General features: G+C 60.0%; 1 protein-coding gene across 2 annotated transcripts in view; it reads right to left on the bottom strand.

Moving 5' to 3' along the window:
• Positions 1 to 16979: 16979 nt before the first annotated feature.
• ZZEF1 (zinc finger ZZ-type and EF-hand domain containing 1) overlaps positions 16980 to 24687 on the bottom strand; it is a 61025-nt gene continuing 53317 nt past the window's right edge. The window contains exons 49-55 of one of the 2 annotated variants that reach the window (XM_029081891.2): positions 23987 to 24130; positions 23029 to 23197; positions 22761 to 22859; positions 22329 to 22494; positions 21415 to 21568; positions 21054 to 21125; positions 16980 to 19206 (exon numbers count right to left, since the gene is read on the bottom strand). In XM_029081891.2, the coding sequence (XP_028937724.1) occupies positions 19132 to 19206; positions 21054 to 21125; positions 21415 to 21568; positions 22329 to 22494; positions 22761 to 22859; positions 23029 to 23197; positions 23987 to 24130 (879 nt within the window). In that variant the 3' untranslated portion in view covers positions 16980 to 19131. The remainder of the gene's footprint in view (positions 19207 to 21053; positions 21126 to 21414; positions 21569 to 22328; positions 22495 to 22760; positions 22860 to 23028; positions 23198 to 23986; positions 24131 to 24687) is intronic. The other variant, XM_029081892.2, reaches the window with a different exon arrangement.

The raw sequence follows: 24687 nt of genomic DNA, 5'->3' as shown, positions 1-24687 counted from the left end.
CACAGGCAAGGTGCGGAACCCCCCAGGTCGACTGGGTGAGCCGGCTGTCGCAGGCCGGTACCGTCTCAGCGCCCCCTCCCCGGCCCGCACTGTGATGACCTCTGACCCCGGGAGCCTCTTGGCGGGGGTCGCCCTCAGCAGCCGGCCGGGATGAGACCCGAACCACTGCCGTGGCGGGAGGGGGGAGACCGGTCCACCTGGCTCCCCGCTTTACAGGTGAGAGAAGGACCCCGTCATCCCAGGGCTACTGTCCGGATTGGGATTTGGAGGGTCCTCCGCTCTTCTCGGACCGCTGGGGTGAGTCAGAGGGAGGAGGAAGCGGGCACCGGAGTGGAGAGGGGCTGAGGGCCGAGAGCCCGCCACGAGGCACCGGGGGCTAAGCAGGGTTCATTCATTCATTCATTCATTCAGTAGTATTTATTGAGCACTTACTATGTGCAGAGCACTGTACTAAGCGCTTGGAATGTACAAATTGGTAACACATAGAGACAGTCCCTGCCCTTCGATCGGACCCTGGCATCCTACCGCCCAGCCTGCCCCACCCACGTCTGCCCATGGTGCCTGAGGCGGCCCTGCCCGCTTCTGCCCATGGTGCCACGGTAGCCCTGCCCACTTCTGCCCATGGTGACCGAGGCGGCTTCTGTCCAGACCCCTGGACGGCCGACAGGAGAATGTCCAAGTTATAGAAAGGCCGGTCGCTCCCTCCCTGTGGCAGAGCCTTGCTGTGGTCCTCAAAGCCGGACCCCCTTCCCCAACCAAGCCTCTCCCCGAGTGCCCCCCTCTCACCCCACCCCCACCATCATCCTGCCCGGTTCTTTGTTTTGTAAATTCAGTTCAAACTGCAATGCAAACCGCCTGCCCCACATAGGGAAATTGGGCCTCTGTCCTACGCTACCCGCAGGGCCCCGCTGAATGAACGATGAACGATGAAGGGGGTGGGCGGGGGCCCCCAGTCCCCAGGCAGGTGTCTCTCCCACAGTCCACAGTCTATTGCATCCTTTCCCCGCCACCCACCCCCTACCCGCCACACCTCCTCCCTTCTCAAGTCCGCTCAGGCGAACACGGTGGACAACGGTTCTGTTCCCCCCCACACACCCACCCCGTGGTGGACCGGGCACTCTGAACGGCCTGTCCACTTCCTGGTATTCTCCTGCCCGGGCCGGCGGCCGGCCCCCACCGGACCGGGCCTCTTCCTGCCATTCTCGGCCTTTCCACGCTCAAGGGGGGCCGTGCTCAAGAAAATCCCGGGCCCCCGGGGGCCCACTCTTCAGCAGGGAGTGGGCTGGACGCCCTCCCCGTCCAGAGGAGTCCAGGTCTGGCTGATCCTGGTGGTAAAGGGGCTCCACACGCGAAGGGCGGGATCGGCGGCCCCGGCCGGGTTTCCCGTCGGGGCCCGCCCAAGCGTCGGACGTCAGGAGTCCCGAAGCGAGCGGGAGCAGCTCGACAGGGGCAGGATGGGCGAGGTTTGACCTCAGCGGGTGGGAAAGGGTGGCAGAGCAGCCCAGCTCACCCCCAACAGACCTCCCGGCATGGCCCGGCCCGACCCGGCCTGCCAGGCCCCTGTGAAGATTCGAGAAGGATGCTAGGAGCGGGGCTGCTTTCGGAGACGGGACCGGAGGGCCGCCCCCAGGCTCTAACTTACCTCCTACCGACGGAGTCCCTCCATCTCGCTGCCATCTTTGAGAAGGGTGGTGACTCAGCCGCATTTGAGGGAGGCCAAGCGACGGTCATTTTTGAGAAGGACTGGAGGCCGCGGCCTTGTGAAAGTACAGGGCGGCCGCCATCTTTGGGAGATCCCGCCCAGGCCGCCCCCAGCCCGTGGCTCCCTGAGGCGACAGCTTACCTCGTACAGGGTCTGATGCCGTCCTGCCCTGGGAATACGCTGGAGAGAAGTGGGACAACTCCAGAGCAACTGAGCCTGCCTCTTGCTCTCTCGGTGATCCCGTAGCGTCCGCCGCCCACACTCCTCTCCCAGCGGCCGCACGCCAGGCCTGTCCGCCTGCCTCCTCGGTCTCCCAACAGTCCGCTGCTCGGCTTCGCTGTGCCTCTGACGAGTTCCTTCTCTCCTCTCAGAGGGCGCGGGTCCCCGTCGGTCTCCCCCGGAGCGGCCTTTCCTCGGGTCCCCTGCTTCGTCCATTCTCCGCCGGCGTCCCGTCCGGCGGAGCGTGGTCACGCTCATCACCGCCTCCATGCCGATGAGCGGACTGCCCTCCAGGATCTCGAGGTCGGTTACCCTCCTCGCCTGGTGACTTCGACTATGGCTCCGAGGAGACGCCGATGAAACTGCTCGAGAAATTGGATGCGTTCCCAGTGTTAGGCCCAGGCCTCCCAGTCTTTACATAAGCATGATAATGACAATAATAATAAAAGGAGTAATAATCGTGTTTGTTAAGCGCTTACTGTGTGCCAAGCATTGTTCTAAGTGTTGGGGTAGAAACGGGATAAGCAAGTTAAACAGTAAATACAAGATAAGCAGGTTAGGAGCAGCATGGCCTAGTAGCAAGAACGCAGGCTTGGGAGTCAGAGGATGTGATTCCTAATCCTGGCTCTGCCTCGTGTCTGCTGTGTGCCTTTGGGCAAGTCACTTCACTTCTCTGGGCCTCAGTTACCTCATTTGGAAAATGGGGATTAACACTGTAAGTCCCATGTGGGACAGGGACTGGGCCCAACCTGATTACTTCGTATCTACCCCTGCGCTTAGTACATACTTAGCGCCTAACAAATACCGTTATTATTATTATTAACACAGCCACTGTCCTACACTGGGCTCACAGTTTAAGAGGAGGAAGAATAGGTATGGAATCCCCATTTTGCAGATGAAGAAACTGAGGCCCAGAGAAGTTAAGGGTTATCCTAATGGTTACCCACCAGGCAAGTGGCAGAGGAGGGATGAAAACCCAGGTTCTCTGATTCCCAGGCCCAGAATCTTTCTTCAAGCCACACTGCTTTTCAATTCATGGAATTTACTAGGTGTTTACTGTGTGCAGAGCACTATACTCAGTGCTTTAGGTGACAGGCACCCCAAAGGCCTCACAGCCCTAAGCACTTGGGGACTCACCCTCCTAACCCCCCAAAGCACTTATGTATGCATCTTTAAACCCTTCTGCTCCCTCCGGTCAGTAATTTACTTTAGTGCCCACCTTCCTGGCTAGAATTTTAAACTGTTTGAGGGCAGGAATCGTGTCTACTAAACCCGAAAGTGTTTGGTCAAGTGCCAAGTTCAGTGTTTTGCCTAGGGTCCTTCACTGGAGAGGCTTGAAAATCACTAACGATTCTGGCCTCAGGGGAGGGGGTGGGAGGAAGCAGGGGGATGGACATGATGACTTCTTCAGAGTTTTTTCAGACTGATAAGGAGAAGAGGGTTAAGCCTGTGAACGCTACGTGGGACAAGAACCGCGTCCAACCCCATTATCTTGTATGTACCTCAGTGCTTATGGTGCCTGGCACATGGTAAGCGTTTAACAAATCCCATAAAAAAAAATTAATAAAACAAGGAAAAGGAGAAAGGAGTGATCAGAGAGTGAGAGACAGAGTTAGAGATCGATTCATTTCCGTTTGGGTTTCAAAATCCTGGAGGCACCGTTGGTTTTCTCATTCATGATTGGACCCGAAAGTCCTTAGGAGAAAGTGGAGCTCAACCATCCCATCCAATCAGTTTTCTCCTTCCCTCCTCCTCCTCATCAGAGGTCCGCCACCTAGATTCTCTCCCGGGGACCCAGCAGGGACTATTCAACGCCCCCGACTCTCCCTTGTCCATCCCTAACTCTAACCCAGTGACCCAGCACGGACCACCCCACATCTCTGCCTCTCCCTTCTCCATCCCTCACTGTCCCCCAGTGACACATCATGGAACACCCCACACCCCTGACTCTCCCCTCTCCATCCCCGACTCTCCCCCAATGACCCAGCACGGAACATCCCACATCCCTGACTTTCTTTCCCCTGGGGCTGGGAGAGGGAGGATGTGAGTTCTAATCCCGGATCTTCCACAGGTCTGCTGTGTGACCTCGGGCAAATCCCTTAACTTCTCTGGGCCTCAGTTATCTCATCTGTAAAATGGGGATTAAGACTGTGAGCCCCACGTGGGACAGGGACTGTGTCCAACCTGATCACTTTGTATCTACCCCAGAGCTTAGGACAAAGAGTGGCATCTAGTAGGTACTTAACAAATACCACAATTATTAATATTTTTATTATCCCCGGACTCTGCCCTCGTAATCCAGCACGGATCATCCAACACCCCTGACTCTCCCCCAGTGACCCAGCACGGACCATCCCAGCCTCCTGCCTCTCCCCTCTCCCCAGAAAGGACCATCCAACACCCCTGACTCTCCCCTCCTCCATTCCCTCTTCTCCCCCAGGGACCCAGCCCAGCCACTGTGTCCAAACCCCTCTGTCCCAGCCGGTGACCCCAACTGCCCATTCCCCGATGGGGAGGGCTCCCCGTGCTCTCCCCCACGGGGGGGCAGGCCTGTTTCCTGCTCTCCCTTGGAACCTTCCGTCCTCCAGCCCCCGGCAACCTGGGCTGGCGGCCCGGCCTCGGCCGTGGGTGGAGCAGTGAAACAAACCTGCGGCCTGGTGCCAAGAGGCCCTCGGGCAGAACCGGGCGTGTCCCGACCGACATGCTGTACTGAGCGCTTAGGAGAGAACCATAGAGTTGGTGGACACGATCTCTGAGTGGGAGGAGTTCAGTCTACTGTTTGCAGAGTGCTCTACTGAGCACTTGGGAGATACAGTAGAATTCATAGACTTGATCCCTGCCATCAAGAAACAAAGTCTGCTTGTACGCAGGGCAATGTCCTGAGCGCTTAGGAGAGACCACGGAGTTGATGGAAATGATCCCTGGCCTCAAGGAATTCACAGTGTAATAATAATGATGATATTTGTTGAGTGCTCACTGTGTGTCAAGCTGAGTGCTGGGGTAGACGCGAGTTCATCAAGTCTAACATAGTCCCCGTCTCACGGGGGGCTCCGAGTCTAAGTAAGAGAGGACGGTTATTGAATCCCCATTTTACTGATGAGGAAACTGAGGCCCAGAGAAATGAAATATCTGGCCCAAGGTCACACAGCAGGTAAATGGCAGAGCCAGGAGTAGAATCCAGGTCCTTTCATTCCCTAGCCTGTGCTCTTTACCCTAGGCCATGCTGCTTCTCCACAGTGTACCGCGCGAAGAGTACTGTACCGAGCGCTTAGGCGTGGACCACAGAGTTGGTAGGCACGATCCCTGCCCTCGAGGACCTCAAAGTGTAGTGGGGAAACGGCTGCTGAAGAAATTACAGGCAGAAGGAAGCAGTGGCATAGAAAGATAAGAACATAAGAGCTCTGGGGGTTGCAGACCCATGGGCTACGGAGGTGCAGGAGGACTCTCTTGGGAGTCGAGGTGGGGGTGGCAGGGGGTTGAGAAGGAGATAACAGGTTAGTGGCAGACTCAGTCGGGGCAGGGCGGTCTCCCGCTTCCCACCCCAGGCCAAGCGGCGAAGCCCACAGGGACAGACAAGCGTTCTCTCCCCATTTTTCTAATAACAATAATAATTATTATGGTATTTGTTAAGTGCCTACTGTGTGTCAGGCACTGTACTCAGCACTGGGGTGGATACAAGCTGATCGGGTCGGACACAGTCCCTGCCCCGCACGGGGCTCACCGTCTCGATCCCCATTTTACAGATGAGGGAACTGAGGCGCAGAGAGGTGAAGTGACTTGCCTGAGGTCACACAGCAGACAGGCGGTGGAGCTGGGATTAGAACCCATGGCTTTCTGACTTCCAGGCCCGGGCTTTATCCGTTATACCATACTGTTATTAGGCAGCCGGGTCGGAGGACGGAGTGAGGGGTCGGCGGTCGGGAGACCCGGGTTCTATTCCCAGCTCTGCTCCCGACCTACTATGTGACCTCGGGGAAGTCACTCAACCTCTCTGGGCCTCAGTTTCTGCAACCGTAAGACGGAGATGAGATCCCTCTTCTCCCTCCTAGACGAGGAGCTCTATGTGGGCTGGAGATTGTGTCTGAGCTGGCACTCCTGCACCCACCTCAGAGCTCAGCGTAGTGCTTGCTGCAGAGTAAGTGCCGAATACATCCCCTAGCCCCCCACTCCCTCCCAGGCGGGAGCCCCTCTGTGCTCAGCCCTGCCCGTCGGCTCCTCTGAAACGTCGTCCTCCTCACCCCGGGACCCGAAAAGGAAGCGGGACGCGGCTCCCTCGGCTCGCTTCCTCCCCCGACCCCCTTATCTCTGCCCGCCAGCCCGCTCCCGCCGCTGCCGCCGCCGGAAGCAGGGCCCCTCCGCCCCCACGGTGCCAGCGTTTCACCTCGCGGCACCCCACGGGGGCTGTTGGGCGGTCCACGCCACCACCTCCCCATGCCCTCGGGCGGGCACCCTGCAGGCGGCGGGGAGGGCTCATGCTGGCAGAGGGCCGACCCCCCCCCCCTTCAGGCCTGCGGGTCTCGCCTTTGCTCTCCGACGGCCCCAGGCTCCTCTGACTCGGTTTGGCTTGCCCTTCGTCCACCCCCGCACTTCCTTTCTGAAAATCCCTCGCCAAGAACGGGACACTTCACCCCGAGGCATCGATAGCCGGGTCTCCCCCCGCTGCTGCCCCAGCCCCCACAGGAAGCTCCACTCCCCGGCAGGCCCGGCCAGAAATATCCTCCCCCCACGGCGGGCATCCACGACCTGTCCTGTCCTGACCGCTCCTCAACCCGTCCACGTGCGGAGGCCTGACATTTCGGGCCCCATCACCCCTCGCCGGCCGTCAGCCCGGGGCGGTCCCCAGAAGGAGAGGTGCCCGGGACTCGGTCGGCCCCTGGGTCTCGGACGGCAGGGGGACCCAGAGCCGGTGAAGCCTCAAAATCCCCACCACTTTAGGGGGTCGTTATCCAAGCGGGGGCTGTCGCCTTCTTCCTGGCTTATTCCGCTAGACTGGAAGCTTCTCCAGGTCAGGCATCTTGTCTGCTAACCCTACTGGGCTCTCCCTAGGGCTCAGCACTGCACTCCACACAAAGTAGACTGTCAGCTCCTCGAGGGCAGGCATCACGCCTGCTAATCAGCTAAAAGAAGCACTTCCTAATGGATAGAACCGGGGCCTGGGAGTCAGGAGGACCTCGGTTTTAATCTGGGTCTTCCACGTGTCTGCCGTGTGACCTTGGGCAAGTCACTTCACTTCTCTGGGCCCCACTTACCTCATCTGTAAAATGGGGATTGACAGCGTGAGGCCCATGTGGGGCGGGGACTGTGTCCAACCCAATTTAACTGTATCAACCCCTGCGCTTAGTACGGTGTTTGGCACATAGTAAATGCTTAACAAATGCCACTGTGATTATTATTATTGTTAATAAACCTATTGTACTCTCCCAAGGGCTGAGCACTGCTCTCTGCACCCAGTAGACTAGAAGCTCACCCAGGGCAGGCATTGTGTCTGTAGACTCTGTTGGACCCTCTCAAGGGCTCAGCTCTGCCCAGGGCCCTTTTGGGCAGGGAATGTTACATTTTTTAATTTATCCTTTCGCAAGGCACCTGGTACAGTGCTCTGCTCACAGCGGACACTCAGTAAATACTATTACTACTCCTCTGTGTCGCGTGGGGCCGGGGCCAAACCCAACCGCGAGCCTGCCCGTTTCCGGTGGTCACGGCCGGGCTTCTGCCATCTCGGGTTGCCCGGTTTGTCTCGGTGACTCAGGAGCCCTCAAGGCAGTTGTCCTCTTCACCTAGGGAGAAGCCTGCCCGGTACGTCCTGCCAGGTTCACCGGCGGGGCCTGCGGGGGATCGTGGAGGGCTGGGAGACTTTCGGGAGAGCGAGAGGTGCAGGGAGACAGAGACGCACAGAGGGATGCCGACACCCACAGGGAGAGAGCGAGCGAGAGACCAACGGAGAGACAGAAGCGGAGGGATGGAGACACAGGGCAAAGAAGATGGAGAGCCGGGCAGGAGAAAGATAGAGAAACAGAGACAGACCCAAAGTGACGAAACACATAGTGACGATGAGATAAAGACACAGAGAAACCCAGGGAAGACGAGAGACGCAGAGACGGAGGAAGAGAAATAGACACAGAGACGAGCAGAGAAAGAAACAGAGACCCAAGGACTGTAAAATCTCTCTAGATTGTATGTCCGTTATCGGTAGTCAGTCGGTCAATCATAGGTATTTACTGAGTGCTTACTGTGTACACTGTACTAAGCATTTGGGAGAGTACAGTACGACAGAGTTGGTAGATATATTCTCTGCCCATGACGAGCTCACGGTATAGAGGGGGAGACAGGCATTGATAGAAAGAAATGAATGGCGGTTAGGAACATAAGTGCTTTGGGCTGAAGGAGAGGTGAATAAAGGGAGCGAATCGGGGAGATGAAGAAGGGAGTGGGTGAAGAAGAAATGAGGGCTTCGTCAGGGAAGGCCTCTTGGAGGAGACAGGCCCTCAATAAGCCTTTGAACAGGGGGAGAGTCATTGTCAGATACGAGGGAACGTGTCTGTTAATTCTGTTGTATACCGCTCTCCCAAGCACTTAATGCGGTGCTCTGCACATTGTAAGTGCTTAATAAATACCGACGATCGATCCATCAATCGAGAGGCAGATTCAGGCGGACAGACAGGCAGACAGACAGGCAGGAGACAGGAATCAGGGCCCGGACGGCCTAACAAAATCCAGTGATTTGGATCCCAGTGATCCATGGAAATCCCTTCATCTGCAAAGTGAATCCTGTTCGACTTTCCGCCCGAGAGCCCGGGCCGAGGCCCGACCTGAGCCCACCGGGCCCTCGGCCGCTCAGCCCCGCGGGGAGGGAGGCCCACCGGAGACAGGAGCTGAGCCTGATGGCCGGCTGCCAGGGGGTAGGGAAAGAGCCCAGGTCCGGGAGTCAGGTACCACACCTCTGCCTCCGGGGCCTGCTGGGTGACCTTGGGTCAATCGCTTCCCCTCTCTGGGCCTCAGTTTTCTCATCGTACAGTGGGGTCCTTCTGCCCCTCTAGCCCACTACTAATGGGGATGGCCATGGGGAGAGGGGCCGGGGCGGGTCGATGATCTTGGCAAAGCGCGCGGCACACAGTGGGCGCTGAATCGGTCTCCTGGGCATCACGTCGGGGGGAACCCCAAGGGAGACGGGCTCGGGACTGAGGCTGGTGGGGGCGGGGAGGTGGGATGCCACCACCGCTGCTTTCCATAGCCAAATCGGGGCCGGATATCGGGCAGGTGGAAACCAAGAGGGCAGAGGGCGTGCAGTCAATCATTGCCCGAGTCCGACGACAGCTGGAGACCAGGAAAGACTTTAGGGAAATGAGGAAGAGACAGCCGGGAACGGGTGGGAGCGCGGGGCGGGGCCAAAGCAGGGCAGAGGTGGGGAGATGAACGTAACACCGGGCAGGGATTGTCTCTCTCTTGCCGAACTGTCCATTCCAAGCGCTCAGTCCAGTGCTCTGCACATAGTAAGCACTCAATAAATACTACTGAATAAACAAATGAATCAGATGTCGGGTGAGGCGGGGCGGTGACCGGCTCCGGGAGCGTGGTTCGGTCGGCCGGTCTCCTGGGTCCAGGGGGAGGGGGAAGGAGGGTCACGGGTCGGGGAGTCTGCAGCCCCCTCCGCCCCCGGACCAGACCAGGCCTCCACCTGGGGAGGGGCAGCCCAGGTGGTCGAGGGGCAGGGGTCACATCTTCTGAAACTATAGTGCTCAGTACACAGTAGAAGCTGAACCAGAGCACCTGGCACCCGGAACGCACCCAGCACGACGCTTGGCACGCGGTAGGTACCTGGGATAGTGTTTGGCACATAGTAGATGCCCAGTTCAGTGCTCAGCAAACAATAGGTGCCCAGTTAAATGCCTGGCACACAGAAGGTGCCCAGGGCACACTGGAAGTACTGGTTGGTTTACTGCCATTCTCTCTGATGGTGGGGTTCTGGTCTGGTCATCCCCAAATTTGGCAGACGTCCCCCTGGCCCTTCCAGCCCAACACTCCGCCAGCCCAGCCCACACCCTTCACTTCTCTAATACCAACAGTCTCACTGTACCTCCATCTCATCTATCTCGCCGCCGACCTCTCTGCCGCGTCCTGCCTCTGATCTGGAACGCCCTCCCTCCTCAGATCCGACAACGATCCTCCCCCCTCTTCTAAGCCTTACCGAAGGCACAACTCCTCCAAGAGGCCTCCCCTGACTAAGCCCTCTTTTCCTCTTCTCCAACTCCCTTCTGCGTCACCGTGATTTGCTCCTTGTACTCATCCCTGTTCCCAGCCCCACAGCACTTTTGACTTATCTGTTTTATCTGACTTATCTGTCATTGACTTATTTCTATCCACGTCTGTCTCCCCCTCTAGACCGTAAGCTCCTTGTGGGCAGAGAACGTGTCCGTTAGAGTACCGTCCTCTCCCAAGTGCTTAGGACAGTGCTCTGCACCCAGTAAGTACTCAATGGAGAAGCAGCGTGGCTCAGTGGTAAGAGCCCGGGTCTGGGAGTCAGAGGTCGTGGGTTCTAATCCTGACTCCGCCACTTAACAGCCGTGAGACTTTGGGCAAGTCACTTCTCTGTGCTTCAGTTACCTCATCTGGAAAATGGGGTTGAAAAAACCGGGAGCCCCACGAGAGACCAGCTGATCACTTTGTATCCCCCCAGTGCTTAGAACAGGGCTTGGCACAAAGTGAGTGCTTAACGAATACCATATTATTATTATCATTATCAATAAATACAACTGAGTCCCACAGGGGCCCTAGGACCCTAGGAGGAACCGGATGGCGGGACGACGACCCCTCCCTCATCTCTAGCCCAGTCACCCGGCCGCGACGGCTAAGCGGGGAATGTGCCAAGCCCTCTGCAGCCTGCCGGTCATTCCTCTGCTGTTGCTGCTGCCCTGTCCCCGTGGCAGTGATCGCCCCGGGCTCCCCGCGGCTGGGGGAAGAAGGAGCACTTCCCTGTCGGGCTCTGGCTTGGAGCGGGCCCCAACCTTGGGGCAGAGAGATCTGGGGTGCCCCAAACCCACTCCGAACCACTCCGCGGCTTAGGGGAGATGCCGGAGGGGTTCCTCCGCTGCCCCCGCCCCCACAGACAAGGTCTGTCACTTGGGGTCCCCCCACCCCGGCCGAGGGATGCTGGGAGCCGTCCTCGCTCGTGGGCCAGAGGGGTTCTCCCAGGCCCGCCCTGGAGCAGCCCCCTCCCCCTGACTCTGGAAGGGCAGCAGAGCTCTTTGTGGGCAGGGGAGGTGTCTGATCATTATTACACTGTACTCGCCCAAGCATTTAGTACGGTGTTCCGCACAGAGTAAGTGCTCAATAAATACGATGGACTGATTGACTGAAGCAGCGTGGCTCAGTGGAGAGAGCACGGGCTTTGGAGTCAGAGGTCATGGGTTCGAATCCCGGCTCTGCCACTTGTCAGCTGTGTGACTGTGGGCAAGTCACTTCACTTCTCGGTGCCTCAGTTACCTCATCTGTAAAATGGGGGTGAAGACCGTGAGCCCCACGTGGGACAACCTGATGACCCTGTATCTCCCCCCCCAGCGCTTAGAACAGTGCTCTGCACATAGTGAGCGCTTAACAAATACCAACATTATTATTAACCCGACAGAGCCAGAGGGGCGGCTGGGGGGAGGGGGGAGGAGGGAGACAAGGAACGGGGGAGAGCTGGCTCTCCCCTGGTCTGCTCCGGGGCCTTGTAGCCCCCGGATACCCTACTTGTGTCCTAGCAACCGCGCACGCTCAATGTACCGCACATCTCCGGGGCGTCAACGATCGGAGGAGGGGGGATTTGACGCCCTCTAGCGGCCATAAACTGGAACATCTGCTGGGCCCCGCGGGCTACTGAGTTATAATGATCATATTACACTTTAATAATAATAATAATAATGATGTCGGTATTTGTTAAGCGCTCACTATGTGCAGAGCACTGTTCTAAGCGCTGGGGGAGATACAGGGTCATCAGGTTGTCCCACGTGGGGCTCTCAGCTTTAATCCCCATTTTACAGATGAGGGAACTGAGGCACAGAGAAGCTAAGTGATTTGCCCACAGTCACACAGCTGACAAGTGGCAGAGTCGGGATTCGAACCCTTGACCTCTGACTCCCAAGCCCGGGCTCTTTCCAATGAGCCACGCTGCTTCTCTGCTTCACTTTAATAATAATGATGATGAAGCGCTTCCTATATGCCAGGCACTGTACTAAGCGCTGGGTTGGAAACAGGGAAGTCGGGCTGGACACAGTCCCTGTGCCCCGTGGGGCTCACAGGCTCAATCCCCATTTTACAGATGAGGGCATTGAGGCCCACAGAAGTGAAGTGACTTGCCGAAGGACACGCGGCAGACATGTGGCAGAGGCCGCATTAGAACCCACGCCCTCTGACTTCCAAGCCCGGGCTCTTTCCATGTGATCGTGCTGCTTCCTCAAGCGCCTGATCCCCACGGAATGGGGATTCAGTCGATCTCTTTGGTGGCTGGGGGCCTTGACTTTTGCCTTCCACTGCCAGGGGTCTCCTCCCGGCGCAGGTGTCGGGCGGAGAAGCCAGAGCTGCCCCCAGTGGGGCGAGCTGGTGGCTGTCCCCCCGCCTGTCCCCCTTCTTCCTCCCATCCCCCCTTCCTCCGCCCCCAAAACCGTTTCCATGACTCCCGTTGCCCGGGATCTCTCAGTTCTGGGCCGTGGGCCGACAGGAACGTATTTATTCCTATTTTTCCAGAGCGGACCAGACGGCGGACACCCCGCCACCTGCCCCGAGGAGGGCAACGGATATGGCTTGGGGCAGGGGGCGGACAGAGGGCCAAGGACAGTGCTGAAGCCCGAGCCGGGCCTCTCCACCTGGGCCCCGCTCACGGTAGCTGCGGCTGCTGACCCTGGTAGGGTGGGAGGGGACCGTCTATTTTGTGCGGAGCGCCGTGCCGGGCAGCCACCGTGTGCAGAGCACTGTGTTGGGCTTCCACTGTGTGCAGAGGGTTGTCCTGGGCACCCCCTGGGTAGCGGGAGCTCTACTGGGCACCTACTGTGCGCAGGGCCGCTACCGTGAGCAGAGTGCAGATTAGGGAGAGGTCTATGATGCGAAGAGCACCATTCTGAGTGCCCGCTGCGTACAGTGCTGCTCTGGGTGCCCCCCACCCCCAAAAGCAGGGCTCTGCAACTGGGGTCCACTGAGTTGAGAGCACGGTACCCCCAACACCAGAGACATGTTTCCTATCTGTCCCTCTGGGGGGGGGGGGGGCGTTGGGGGTCCTGTCAGAGCGCAGCACGGTGAAAGGAAGGACTGTACCAGCCACGAGGGCTGAGGCTTTGTCCCGGGGGGGGCGGGGGTGGAGATGCTATTTTCCCCAGAATCTCAGAAGATTGGGCGATCCTCTTCCTCGGAGCGGTGTTCTAGTCCTGCTTGTCTTGTCCCCAGCCTGCCACTCTCTGGGCCTCCATTTCCTCATCTGTAAAATGGTGGGGCGAGGCCTGCTCTCCCTCCCTCCCTCTTAGACGGGGAGCCCGAGTGTGAAGAGAAGCAGCGTGGCTTAGTGGAAAGAGCCCCGGCTTGGGAGTCAGAGGTTGTGGGTTCTAAATCCAACTCCGCCACTTGTCAGCTGTGTGACTTTGGGCAAGTCAATTTCTCTTAGTATTCTCAGTTACCTCATCTGTAAAATGGGGATTGAGACCGTGAGCCTGATTGCCTTGTATCTACCCCGGCATTTAGAACAGTGCTTGTCACATAGTAAGCGCTTAACAAATACCATCATCATTATTATCGGCCAGGGACGTCTCCCATCTGACTAACCTGAACCCTTCCCGAAGCTCCGCACAGCGCTTGGCCCGCAGTGAGCTCTTAAATCCCACAGCTGACTGTTTGGGCGGCGCGTCCAGTGGCCCCCCCAGCCCCCGATCCTGACGCCAGAGCACCGCAGGCCAGGGGGAGGCGGTGGGAGCCTCGCCCTCGGAAAGGGAGTCGGCCTTGGCGGGATGGGGGCGGGGGGGCGGGGGGGGGGAGCTACACAATATCGATTTGACCCGAGCATTGTTGAACTGTTTAGCTGGGCCCGTGGCCAGTCCCGGCAGGAAGCCGTCGGAGCGCAGAGTCCCCGCCCCAGGTCGGACCAGAGGTGCCCTTTCCCGGTTGTCCGCGTGGCCGGCGGGGGAAGGGGACGGGCTTGTCAGTTTTACGGCATCTATCGAGCGGCTACCGCGTGTCAAACGCTATTCTAAGCGCTGGGGTTATCAGGTTGGACACGGTCCCCGTGCCACGTGGGGCTCGCAGTTTAAGTAGAAGGGAGTAGGATTTAATCCCCCTATTACAGTTGAGGAAACTGAGGCCAGACAAATGGCTTGCCCAAGGTCACCCAGCAAGCAATTGGCAGAGCCGGGATTAGAAACCAGGTCCTCTGACTCCCAGGCCCGTGCTGTTTCCACTAGGCCGCGCGAGCTCCGGGGGGCTACCGGACGGTGGCCGTCTACATCCCCGGGAGGCCGATCCCCGTGCCCACGGCCCTCCTGGTCCCCCTCTGGGACCCTGGGCAAGAGCCGCGGCCTCCGGCTTCCCATCTGTACAATGGGGCTGAGTCGCCTGCTCTCCTCATCTTCCTTGTCAGCTCACTCCCCTACTTGATAGCTGAGCCTTCTTTGGCAAGAAGTTCTCTGGGCCTCGGTTTCCTCCTCTGCAAAATGGGAATGAGATCCCCTCTTCCCTCACCTTAGATGCAAGTCCCTTGTGGGACAGTCTTTAATCTGATTTTCCCGGGTCACCCCCAGTGCCACTCCCCCCACCCCCCCGGTCTGCCCCGGGGACCCAGCTTGGGCCACCTCACACTCTTGATCTCCCCTCAGGGAGCCAGCAGCATGGTGTCGTGAAGCAACGCGTCGTACTGAATAGAGCACGGGCTTGGAAGTCGGAAGGTCACGGGTTCTAATCCCGGCTCTGCCGTTTGTCTGCTGCGTCACCTTGGGCAAGTCACTCTTCTGTTCCTCAGTTTCCTCAACTGTAATAGGGGGATTAAATCCTACTCCCTTCTACTTAAACTGCGAGCCCCACATGGGACGGGGACTGCGTCCAACCCCATAACCCCAGTGCTCAGTACAGTGTCTGGCACATAGTAAGCGCTCGACAAAGACCACCGTGATTGTTATTACTCATCCCGCATCCCTGGCTCCCCTCTCTGCCGCCCAGTGACCCAGCACGGACCACCCCACGCCGCCGACTCTTCCTTCTCCGTCCCCGACTCTCCCCCCAGTGAGCCAGCGACCAGGAGGCTCGTCCGTGGATCCGCTAAACTCCCGCTTGGACTTGCTGCTCTTCCAGCTGCTCGGCCTCCCGTGGGGACGGATCCCCAGCGCCGAGCACAGAAGAGTCCCCTTTCGACTGGTACGTGCCCGCCGCCCACCGCTCCCGCCTCTGGTTTCTAATCTGCCCGTGCTGCCTTGTGGCTTCCTGGGCCGCTGGTGTAGAGTTTTCACTAGCCGGCGGGTGGACGGCAGAGCCACTGATCTCCTCTTCTCTCGGCTCCATTCTCGCCTTACCCGCACCGGGACGGGACCTTGGGCCCATCTCAGAAGAGAAGCAGCACGACCTAGTGGAGAGAACCAGGGCCCGGAGTCAGAAGGAGCTGGGTTCTAATCCCTGCTCCGCTAGTTGTCTGCTATATGACCTCGGGCAAGTCACGTAATTTCTCTGGCCCTCGGTTCCCTCATCTGCAAAATGAGGATTAACATTTTGAGCCCCACGTGGGACGGGGACTGTGTCCGAGCTGCTTAGCTTGTATCCAACCCAGCGCTTAATACAGTGCCTGGCACATAGTAAGCGCTTAAAAAATACCACAATGATTATTATTATTATTAATAATAATTTTAAAAGTTACTGAACTTCTCTGGGCCTCAGCATCCCCCTCTGTGCAATGGGGACGACAGAGCCCTGCTTTGCTCCCGCTGATGCGTTTAGATGAAGGGCATGGGGGGGAAGGGGGAGGAGCGAGCAGGGAAGGGAGGGGCCGGAGCTGCCTGCTACCCTCCAACTCACCCACGATCTTGAAGTGTGAACAGGAGAAAGTGCCCGCTCACTTCCTCAGCCGGTTTCCTCTGCTGTGAATCAGAGATAAGATTTCTCGGTGGGGCTGGGGGGCGGCACTAATTATTTCGGTCCCGCAGTCCACGGGACTATAGCCTGGCAGGGCCACCGATCAGCGCCGTCCCGAAGCTTACCGGACTGGGGCTCGGCGGGGACGCTAATGGTCGCCGTCCCGCTATTCACACAACCGTGGCCTGCCAGAAGCGCTATTCACTGGTGTCGCTGTCCCGCCGCTCACCCAGCTGTGGCCTGCCAGGGCTGCTAATCGTCGCTATCCTACGGCTCTCCCGCGGCTGGCAGGGCCTAACCTTGGCCGTCCCCCCCGGCTCCTGAAAACTCGCTGGCTGCCCCGGGAGCCCGTGGGGTCAGGGACGCCCGCGGAGCCCTGGCCCGCCGTACTTGCCACGCTCGCTGACCGCCTGGAAATGACACGATCGCCTAACAGGAAATGAGTTCCATTGGCCAGTCTCACACCTCTCACGCCAAGCCCCGGAGGGGAGAGGGAGATTCCTCACGCGGGGACCGTCCGGAGGGGGCCCCGCTCTTGCCCATCCTCCCCGAGGATGGACCTGTCTGCTGTTTTTCTACAATGGGTGCCTTCCGTTTATCCACAGGGGATCGGGCCCCTGAGGGAGTCTGCCGGGGCTACGGGTCCCAGCGGGCCCCGAGGCCATCACAGCGGCCGTCCCTCCTTCGGCCCAGCTCGGCCCCCCTGGGCTCGACCTGGAGGACGACTGGTCCCAAACCGTGGTTTGGGGGGAGACGGGAGAGGGGACAGAGAATAAAGCATCTTAAAGGAGGGGAGAAAAAAGGATACGGGATTCCATAGATTGCATCCATGGTCCCGAGGCAGGATCTTTCTCGAAACGCACGATTCTCACCCTTTTGGGGCTTGGGCCTCTGTAGAAACTCCCGCTATGAGAAGGTCTGCCACCCGCCCAAGTTTCCGGACAGCGAGAAGGCAGGCCATTGGGGGAAAGGAAGTCTATACACAGGCTCGTCGTATGGTTTTTTTTATATAGAATTTTTACAATATATTTCTCTTCATTTGCATATTTTACCCACAACTATAACTTTCTTTGTACATGTTGAGCTCATCTGGAATCACCTAAATGCTTTCTCTCCAACCAAATAAGAAAGATTCAAAATAGTAAACCCGTAAGAAAAGAAATGAAAAACTGTTTAGGGACCGAATGAAAATCCGTCTGCTGAGTCGGCGGGATGGGTGACCCTTCCCTCCCGGGCGGTGTCGTCTGGGGTTCGGAGCGGAGGGTTCCGGGTGCTGCACTCGGCACGTTTCCCAGCCCGCCTCGGTCCGGGCCGCTGCCCGTTGATCGCAGGAGGCCGGCTTCCACCGGGAGCCCTGCCGTTCGGCCCGAGGAGGGCGGCCGGAGGGGCTGTGGGGCGCGGCGGGGCCCCCGACTCTCTCCGTAAGGCAGTGTGAGGCCCAGAGCAGCAGGCTTGCCGGCCCTGGCATCCGGGACGTCTGCTCCACCTGGAGGAGGGAGCCGGATTTCGGAGGTGAGGGGCGGGGAGGCCGAGATGACCCACTGAGGCCCGTCCAAAACCGGAATCTAGAGGGGTTGACCTAGGTGGGAGGTGACTGGAACGGGCTGGCGTCTTTCGGGGCTGTTTTTTTCTGAAGGGAGACACGGACGGCTCCAGGATCTGCTTCCTGTCAGGGTCGGGGGCTGGTGGGGAGGCAGCTGGCATGTGGGGGATGCAGGGATCCGGGGATGGCGGCGGCGAAGGACCCGTGATGGCTCTTGGCTCTTCGGGCACCCAGCTGCCTCGGCAGACACCCTCACGTGAGGGGGGCCTCTCCCCGGCCCCGTCTTCCCTCGGTCCCGGGAGCTGGAGAAAAGCTGGGGTTCTCCATATGGATCTTCTGGCTCTGGATTCAAATCGATGTGGGCCGGGCTGGGCCGGGGCTCAGGGTGACTCCCTCCTGCCATTTCTGTGAACGGACTACGGGGAGGTCCTTCCCTGGCTTTCGGCCCTGACAGCTGCAGCCTCCCGCCACGAGAATCCTCAGAGTCTGCCCGTCTCTTCCTCCTCTTCCTCCAGGACCACGGGCTGGTTTCCCAGGCCGCCAACGTGGCTGGAGGGACAGACCTCAAATCCAGCGCGGGACCGGGGGCCCCTCGGGTTTTCCATTATCAGATGGAGGGAGTCCAGAAATCTTCTCACCCGCTCCGGAGAGGACTTGGTGTTCCTGGGAAGTCGGGCTGGGCCAGGCCTGGAGTTAAGCAGGTCCGACCCAGCACGCGCCACGAGGCCCTCTGGCTCGCTCTCAATTTCCCGTGGATCCTCTTGCGAGGCACCCTGGGAAGGGGTCTGCCCGACCACGGGAGGGGTCCCACGGAAACAGTCCCGCTCGGAGGCGGGAGGTGCTCGCCTCAAGAGGGAGGGGCTGCTCCTTGGAACGGGGTGAGAACCCACCTCTATCTGGCACCTTCTTCGGGCCACCCCTCTACCAGGGGGCAAGCGGCAGCTTTGGCACCCGTCAGAGCAGGTCGGCTGCCATTCGCCCTCTGGGCACCGAAACAAGTCCCTGGTATCCCTCCGAGGCAAGATGGTGGTACGGATGGACTTTTGGAAACAAAGGTGTTGAGGCGGCCGCTTCTCGGGCACGGAAACGGTGGCTTCTAAGACACGGGGATGATGCGGTGGCGGGTTCTTGGACACGAAGACGGTGAGGCGGCGGGTTCTCGGACGTGGAGGTGGCGAGTTCTCAGACACGGAGATGGTGAGGCGGGAGGTCCTAGGAAACAGAGGCGGAGGAGGTGGAGGGTTCTCGGACAACGAGACCGTGAGGCGGAAGGTTCTCCAATTCAGAGACGGCGAGGTGGTGGTTCCCGGGACACGGAAGGGGCAGGTCTCTGGACACGGAGGCGATTCGGCGGCGGGTCTGTGGACGTGACGCGCGAGCGTCTCCTTCCCAAGCGTGAGCTTCTCCCCTGCAGGGGCGGCTCCGCCCGCGGATCGACACTGAGGGGCAAGTGCAAGGAGTCTGGGGGGGTGATGGGGGGAAGGGAGCAAACGGCCCAGAGACGAGCTGGAGAGACATTCTGTGAGCGGATTTAGAGGCTTTTCCTAGGCGCCGGGACGACCCGAACTGGCTGACGCGAGCCGGGGGAAGGCGGTCACTACCCAGTCCAGAAGCTGGTGGTCTTGTTGGGGTAGTTAATAGCGAGGCTGATAGCAGCAATGTTTTTCAGAGCCTGCGGGAACGAAACGGAGAGGTTACGCGGCCCCCGAAAACGGCCCCTTCCCACAGGGACGTCGGGCGGTTGTGGTAAGCGTTGGCACTCTGTCTCTCTCGGCAGCCGAACGGACGATTCCGGACTCATGCGACCGCAGACTTGGGTCCCCGTGGACTCGGGCCCAGGGTGGGATTTCCGTCCACCCAGTGGACCACCTGGGAGGAGCAATGGGTCGGGAGCCAGATGGAACTCGCCACAAGGGCAGGGACGGGGGATGTCTTACTTCCACCAGACTAGTTCAGGAGCTCCGGACAGTGTCCGGCCCACTGCGGGCTCCCAGGACGACCCGCTACTCACAATGGGAGCCCAGTACGGCACCCCGCCCACAGCAGAAGCCCAGCACGATCCACTGCTCCCAGCTGGAGCCCAATTCGGCACCCTGTAGGTGCCCAGTTCAGCACCTTGCCCACAGCAGGAGTCCAATTCAATCTGCTACTCACATTAGGAGCTCAATACAGCATCCTACAGGTGCTCAGGACAGCACACGGCCCACAACAGAAGCCCAGTACAATCCATTGCCCATAGTGGGAGCACAATACAGCACTCAGCACACTCGAAGCGCCCATGACAGCACTCTGCACCCTGGAGGTGGCCCGCACAGCCCCCTGCCCACTGCAGGTACATGAACTGACAGACTAAGGAGTCCAGGAACGGCATGACTTCACTACAGAAAGCCGCCTGGGAAAAGCCCAGATTCTCTGACTTCCGGTTGCCCCGCCTCACCAAAGCGCCAGAGAAGGTGTTTGGGCCCAGAATCGTCTAGAAAACCCATCCCCGAGGGGCGACGCTCCCAGGGATGACGCGAAGCCCGAATTTCTGACTCGGAAGGTGTTTCCGGGTGGCGATTCCATCTGGCAGCTAACGATCCCACGGGTCCACCGGGCAGGGGCAGAAGCATCACAAGCAGCTGGGTGCCCCTTCCCAGAAAGAAGCGACTCCGTGTCCAGAGTGAGACTGACAGAGGGCACCAGGCCAGATACTACCATGGACGCAGGGGAGCCGAGCCCGCAGGTAACGGGGACCTGGTCCGACCTGATGATCTGGCATCTGGCCCACCGCTGGGCACACACGGCTAAGAGCGGGCACTGAATCAATCCAAGAATGGCTATGCCACTCATCTGACCCAAGATTGAGCCGGTGCCCATTCTGGGCCAGGCCCTGAGCCGGGCGCCTGGGACGGCTCGCTCTGAGACCCGCTTCTCAGCTAGAGAAGGCTACCCTGAGGAAGCCTGCGCTTGGATCTATGACCTTTGGGCATATGGTCTTCATCCCCACCCTCAGCCCCTCGGCACTTCTGTACATATCCATAATTTATTTATATTAATGCTTGTCTTCCCCTGTTAGTTTGCTGTGAGCAGGGAATGCGTCTACCAACTCCGTTCAGTAAATACCACTGACTGAAGGCTGGCACACGCTGCGCCGGGTGAAGCCTCTGCTCGGGCCCCCGGCCCCCGACGGAGAATTTGGCCCTAAGGAAAAGCTGACCGCAATCTCCCCCAGGCCACAGAGGGCGCTACGGGCAGCCTCAGTGGCAGGACCCTTTGAGCATTTCACCGGTGGGAAAAGAAGTTCCAGGGAGGGTCAGGGGGTGTTGGGTCTTCGTTCTGGGGGGCCCAGAGGACTCCACCGTGACGACATCAAATTGGAGCCGGGGCTGGTAAGGCAGGGCAGAGGAAGCGGGGCCCGGGGACGGAGGAATTAGGAAAGAAGATCCGGGGGCACGGCTGAGGTGGCGGGGGCCGGGGGGGGGGTGCAGGGTGGCAGGGGCCGGGGGTGACGCCGCGGAGCCCCGGGACCCCGGTTACCTGGGCCGTGCAGCGCAGCAGGTGAGCGTCGGTGGTTAAGGCAAGCAGGTAGTCCTGCAGAGAGCTGAGCTCCTGGGGTTTAAGAAAACAAGTCCTGGGGTGCCGGCGGAGGTGACGGACCCCTAAGGGCCGCACGGCCGCCCAATCCCATCCCGCTCCTCCACCCGTCACGGGAGCAGGCAACAGGATGCCACAAACCGATGCCAGACACACACCGCCTCCACCGTCCGCCCGCCCGCCCCCCCCTCCCGCTCCCCCTGGGGCTCCGGGGTCCGTCCACGGGCACCCCCAGACCGTCTCCGGCTCCTCGGCGCCCGAGGCCCTTCCGGAGCCGCGCCGTCCGGCTCTGCGGCCGCCGCACCTGGACTCGATTCTCGGTGACGAAGAAGAGTTCCGTGAGGGCCCGGTGGAGCGGAAGGAGGGTGCCCGGCCTGGTCCCGTCCTGGCCCAGGCTGTTCTCCATTTGGGTGAACAGCTGCCACAGGGGCTTCAACAGCGTGAGGTCACAGAGGTCGCTGGAGGCCAAACGGGGGAACGTGAGGGGATGGGGGGGAGCGGAGGTGGCAACGGGGATAGGAGGAAGAAGGGAGGAAGCAGAGGGGAAGTGTGGAAAGCAGGGGGAACCGGGAAACAATGAGGGAGGAGAAATAATAATAATAATGGTACTGGTTAAGCGCTTACTTTGTGCCAGGGACTGTACTAAGCGCCGGGGTGGACACAAGCAAATCTAGTTGGGCACAGCCCCCGTCCCATGTGGGGCTCACAGTCTCAATCCCCGTTTTGCTGATGAGGTGAGGCTCAGGGAAGTGAAGTGACTTGCCCAAGGTCACAGAGCAGACAGGCGGCAGAGCTGGGATTAGAACCCATGACCTTCTGACTCCCAGCCCCACGCTTTATCCATTATGCCATGCTGCTTCTTATATCTAGGATGACACCTGCCATCAGCCACCACGCTCCCCGAGGTTCCCGGATGAACCGCTCAGTGTGTTCCGATGGCGGAGATGGGTCTCCTGTCCTCTCGAGGGGCAAAGCCCCAGCTCAATCCCCCCTGCGGCTACTCATGAGGCTCGGGCCCTGGGCCGGACGCACCCCCAGCCCCCTGCCCAAGGAAATCACCGCCGGGGAAAGACTCCCAGCGGAACCTACGAGCGACTACCGCTCCCTGGGGGCCCTCGGGCTCCCAGCCCTCGAGCCGATGGCCGTCGGGTGCCCCGGCCGCCATTCTAAACTCGCTGACCCTCGGGGACGGCGTCCGGACGGCCCTCCGGCCCTCACCTCCTGGTGCCGCACTGCACGATCCTGAGCAGCAGGTGCACGGCTTTCAGCCGCTGGTGGCCGGTTTGGCGGCAGGCCACGCCCACTTGCCACTCCCAGACTTTGGCCAGCGGGAGGTGGGGGGTCACCCTTTCTTCGGACAGCATCTGCTTCAGAATCTCAAATCCTGGAAAAACAACCCCCCACCACGGCACTTCAACCGGGGCCGAAATGAGCGTGTTCTACCCCGGGCCCGCCTGCCATCCTCTCTCTCTCCTATATCCGTCTCCCCGGGGGAGAGTGGAAGTCCTTGTGGCCGGGGAACGGGTCACTTGGCTATTCTGAACTTTCCAAGCGCCGAGTAATACTGAGAACGACGGTAGTTTCTGTTGAGCGCGGAGTGGGAGGGTCGGCCGCGGGCAGGGAACGACTGGGGACGGGGTGGCCTCTCACCTGTCTGAAATCTCCCCAGGTGCCCCGCGGTCACGGTGAATCTGTAGCCCCACTCGGTGTTGCTCATGTCGGAAGTGAATCTGTAGTACAACGTGTCTCCTGGCGGCAAGGGGAGCGAGATGCGCCACCGGGCCGGGAGGGAAGCCGTGGCTAGACCGCCCCCCCGCATCTCCCCGCCACCGGGCTCGCCGTGGCCCCCGCCGTGGGGGTCCGCGCCCACCTCCGCTTACGGGAGGAGCCGCGGCGGCGGCGGCGGGGACGGCCTTACCTGGAAGCTCGAAGTCCGTCCACTTCTGCAGTGAGCCGCTGAAGTTGTGCCGGTCCTGCTGGAAGTCGCTGCTGCTGGCCATGGCCAGCTCGTCGCAGCCCTCCTCCGTGTTGCACTGAGAGTCAAATTTAATGGAGAGGTAGATCGCCCCGGGAATGTGAACTTTGTCCTGTGAGGGGAACGGGCACATTCACCCCGACCCTCCCAACGGAGACCGGGCACGGTCGCCGCCCCCCCCCCCCCAAAGCCCTCCCAAAGGAGACCGGGCACAGCCGCCTCGACCCACTCGGACGGGCACATTCACCCCAACCCTTGCAGCGGTGGGCAGAGTCACCCCAGTCCTCCAACAGGGACCAGGCGCAGTCCTGACGGAGACCAGGCGGCCTCCTTAGTAGAAGGTAGATTTTTAGGGAAGATAGAAAGTCTCACTTAAATGATGGCTTATGGGAGGAGAATCAGGAACGGAGAGGGGGGAATCAGGGATGCTGGGTGGTCCGTGGTGGGCCACTGGGGGGAAACTCAAGGGTAATGGATGATCCTTGCTGGGTCACTGGAGAGAGCCAGGGACGGAGAGGGGAGTCAGGGGTGATGGACGGTCCCAACCTAACCACGACGGGAGGTGTCCGGGAGGGCGACCGGGACACCTGGTTCCTCCTAGTGTCTTGATACTCGTCAGAAACAGGAGTCTTAGCCTGGGTGGGCTGTGGGGTTGAGGCGGGGCAGAGCAAAGGGGGAATCCAGGAAAGGGCCCTGGCAGCCATGGACTCTTCCAGCTCCGAGTTCTGATCGCCTATCCCTTGCTCACCCCCCAGCGTCTCCTCTTGGCCGGAGAAGGCCGACTGAGACTCCCTCCCTCCCTCCCGGGCTCACCTGGCACCCCGTCCCAGGTCCCCACGCCGGCTCTCACCCTCCTCCCGCCCGTTTTCCCGGCACGCCTCCTGCCGCCCCCGGGCCGCACCTCGAAGTTGGTGTTGTTGTTGTAGGGGTGTTTAGACTCGCGCACTTGGACGGCCATGCCGGGCTCCTCCATGAACTGGCACGCCGTCAGGGCCATGGTTCCCAGCATGCTTGTGTCGCAGACGCGCAGGACCTTCCGCAGGATCTGGGGAGACCCAAAGGTAGTGCGGGTGTCCGCCCGGGGTTGGGGATGGGCCTCTGTGGGATAAGGGGAACCTAAAACAAATACGGAATCCCCTGCAGTGGACGGTGGGCACGGGGAATCCGTTCCCAGAGGAGCTACTGCAGCCAGGAACGCCAGCAGGTCCGGGTCCGGAGGGCTTTGGGCAGACCCATGCACGAGCAAAAAATGCCAGGTGCCGGGGGAGAGTCGGGGGGTCGGATGATCTACGCTGGATCAATGAGGGAGTCGAGGATGGAGAGGAGAGAGTCAGGGGGTTGGATGGTCCGTGCTGGGTCACCGGGGAGAGTCGGGGATGAAGAAGGGAGTCGGGGGGTGAGATGGTCCACGCTGAGTCGCCGAGGAAGTCAGGGATGGAGAGGGGAGAGTCGGAGGGTTGCGTAGTCCATCCACAGACACGAAGGTGGGTGATCAGCCCAGAGACCCTCCCCGTGGCATCCCGTGTCCTGTCAGACACAGAGTCCTGGGCCGGGTGGACTGGGGTGAGGACCGGCTGGGACGACAGGCCCCATCTTGCTGCT

Source organism: Ornithorhynchus anatinus, chromosome 17 (assembly GCF_004115215.2).
Source record: "Ornithorhynchus anatinus isolate Pmale09 chromosome 17, mOrnAna1.pri.v4, whole genome shotgun sequence".
In the NCBI taxonomy this organism is placed as follows: Eukaryota; Metazoa; Chordata; class Mammalia; order Monotremata; family Ornithorhynchidae; genus Ornithorhynchus; species Ornithorhynchus anatinus.
The sequence above is the reverse complement of the archived record's forward strand: the minus strand, read 5'-3'. Positions and strand labels throughout refer to the sequence as shown.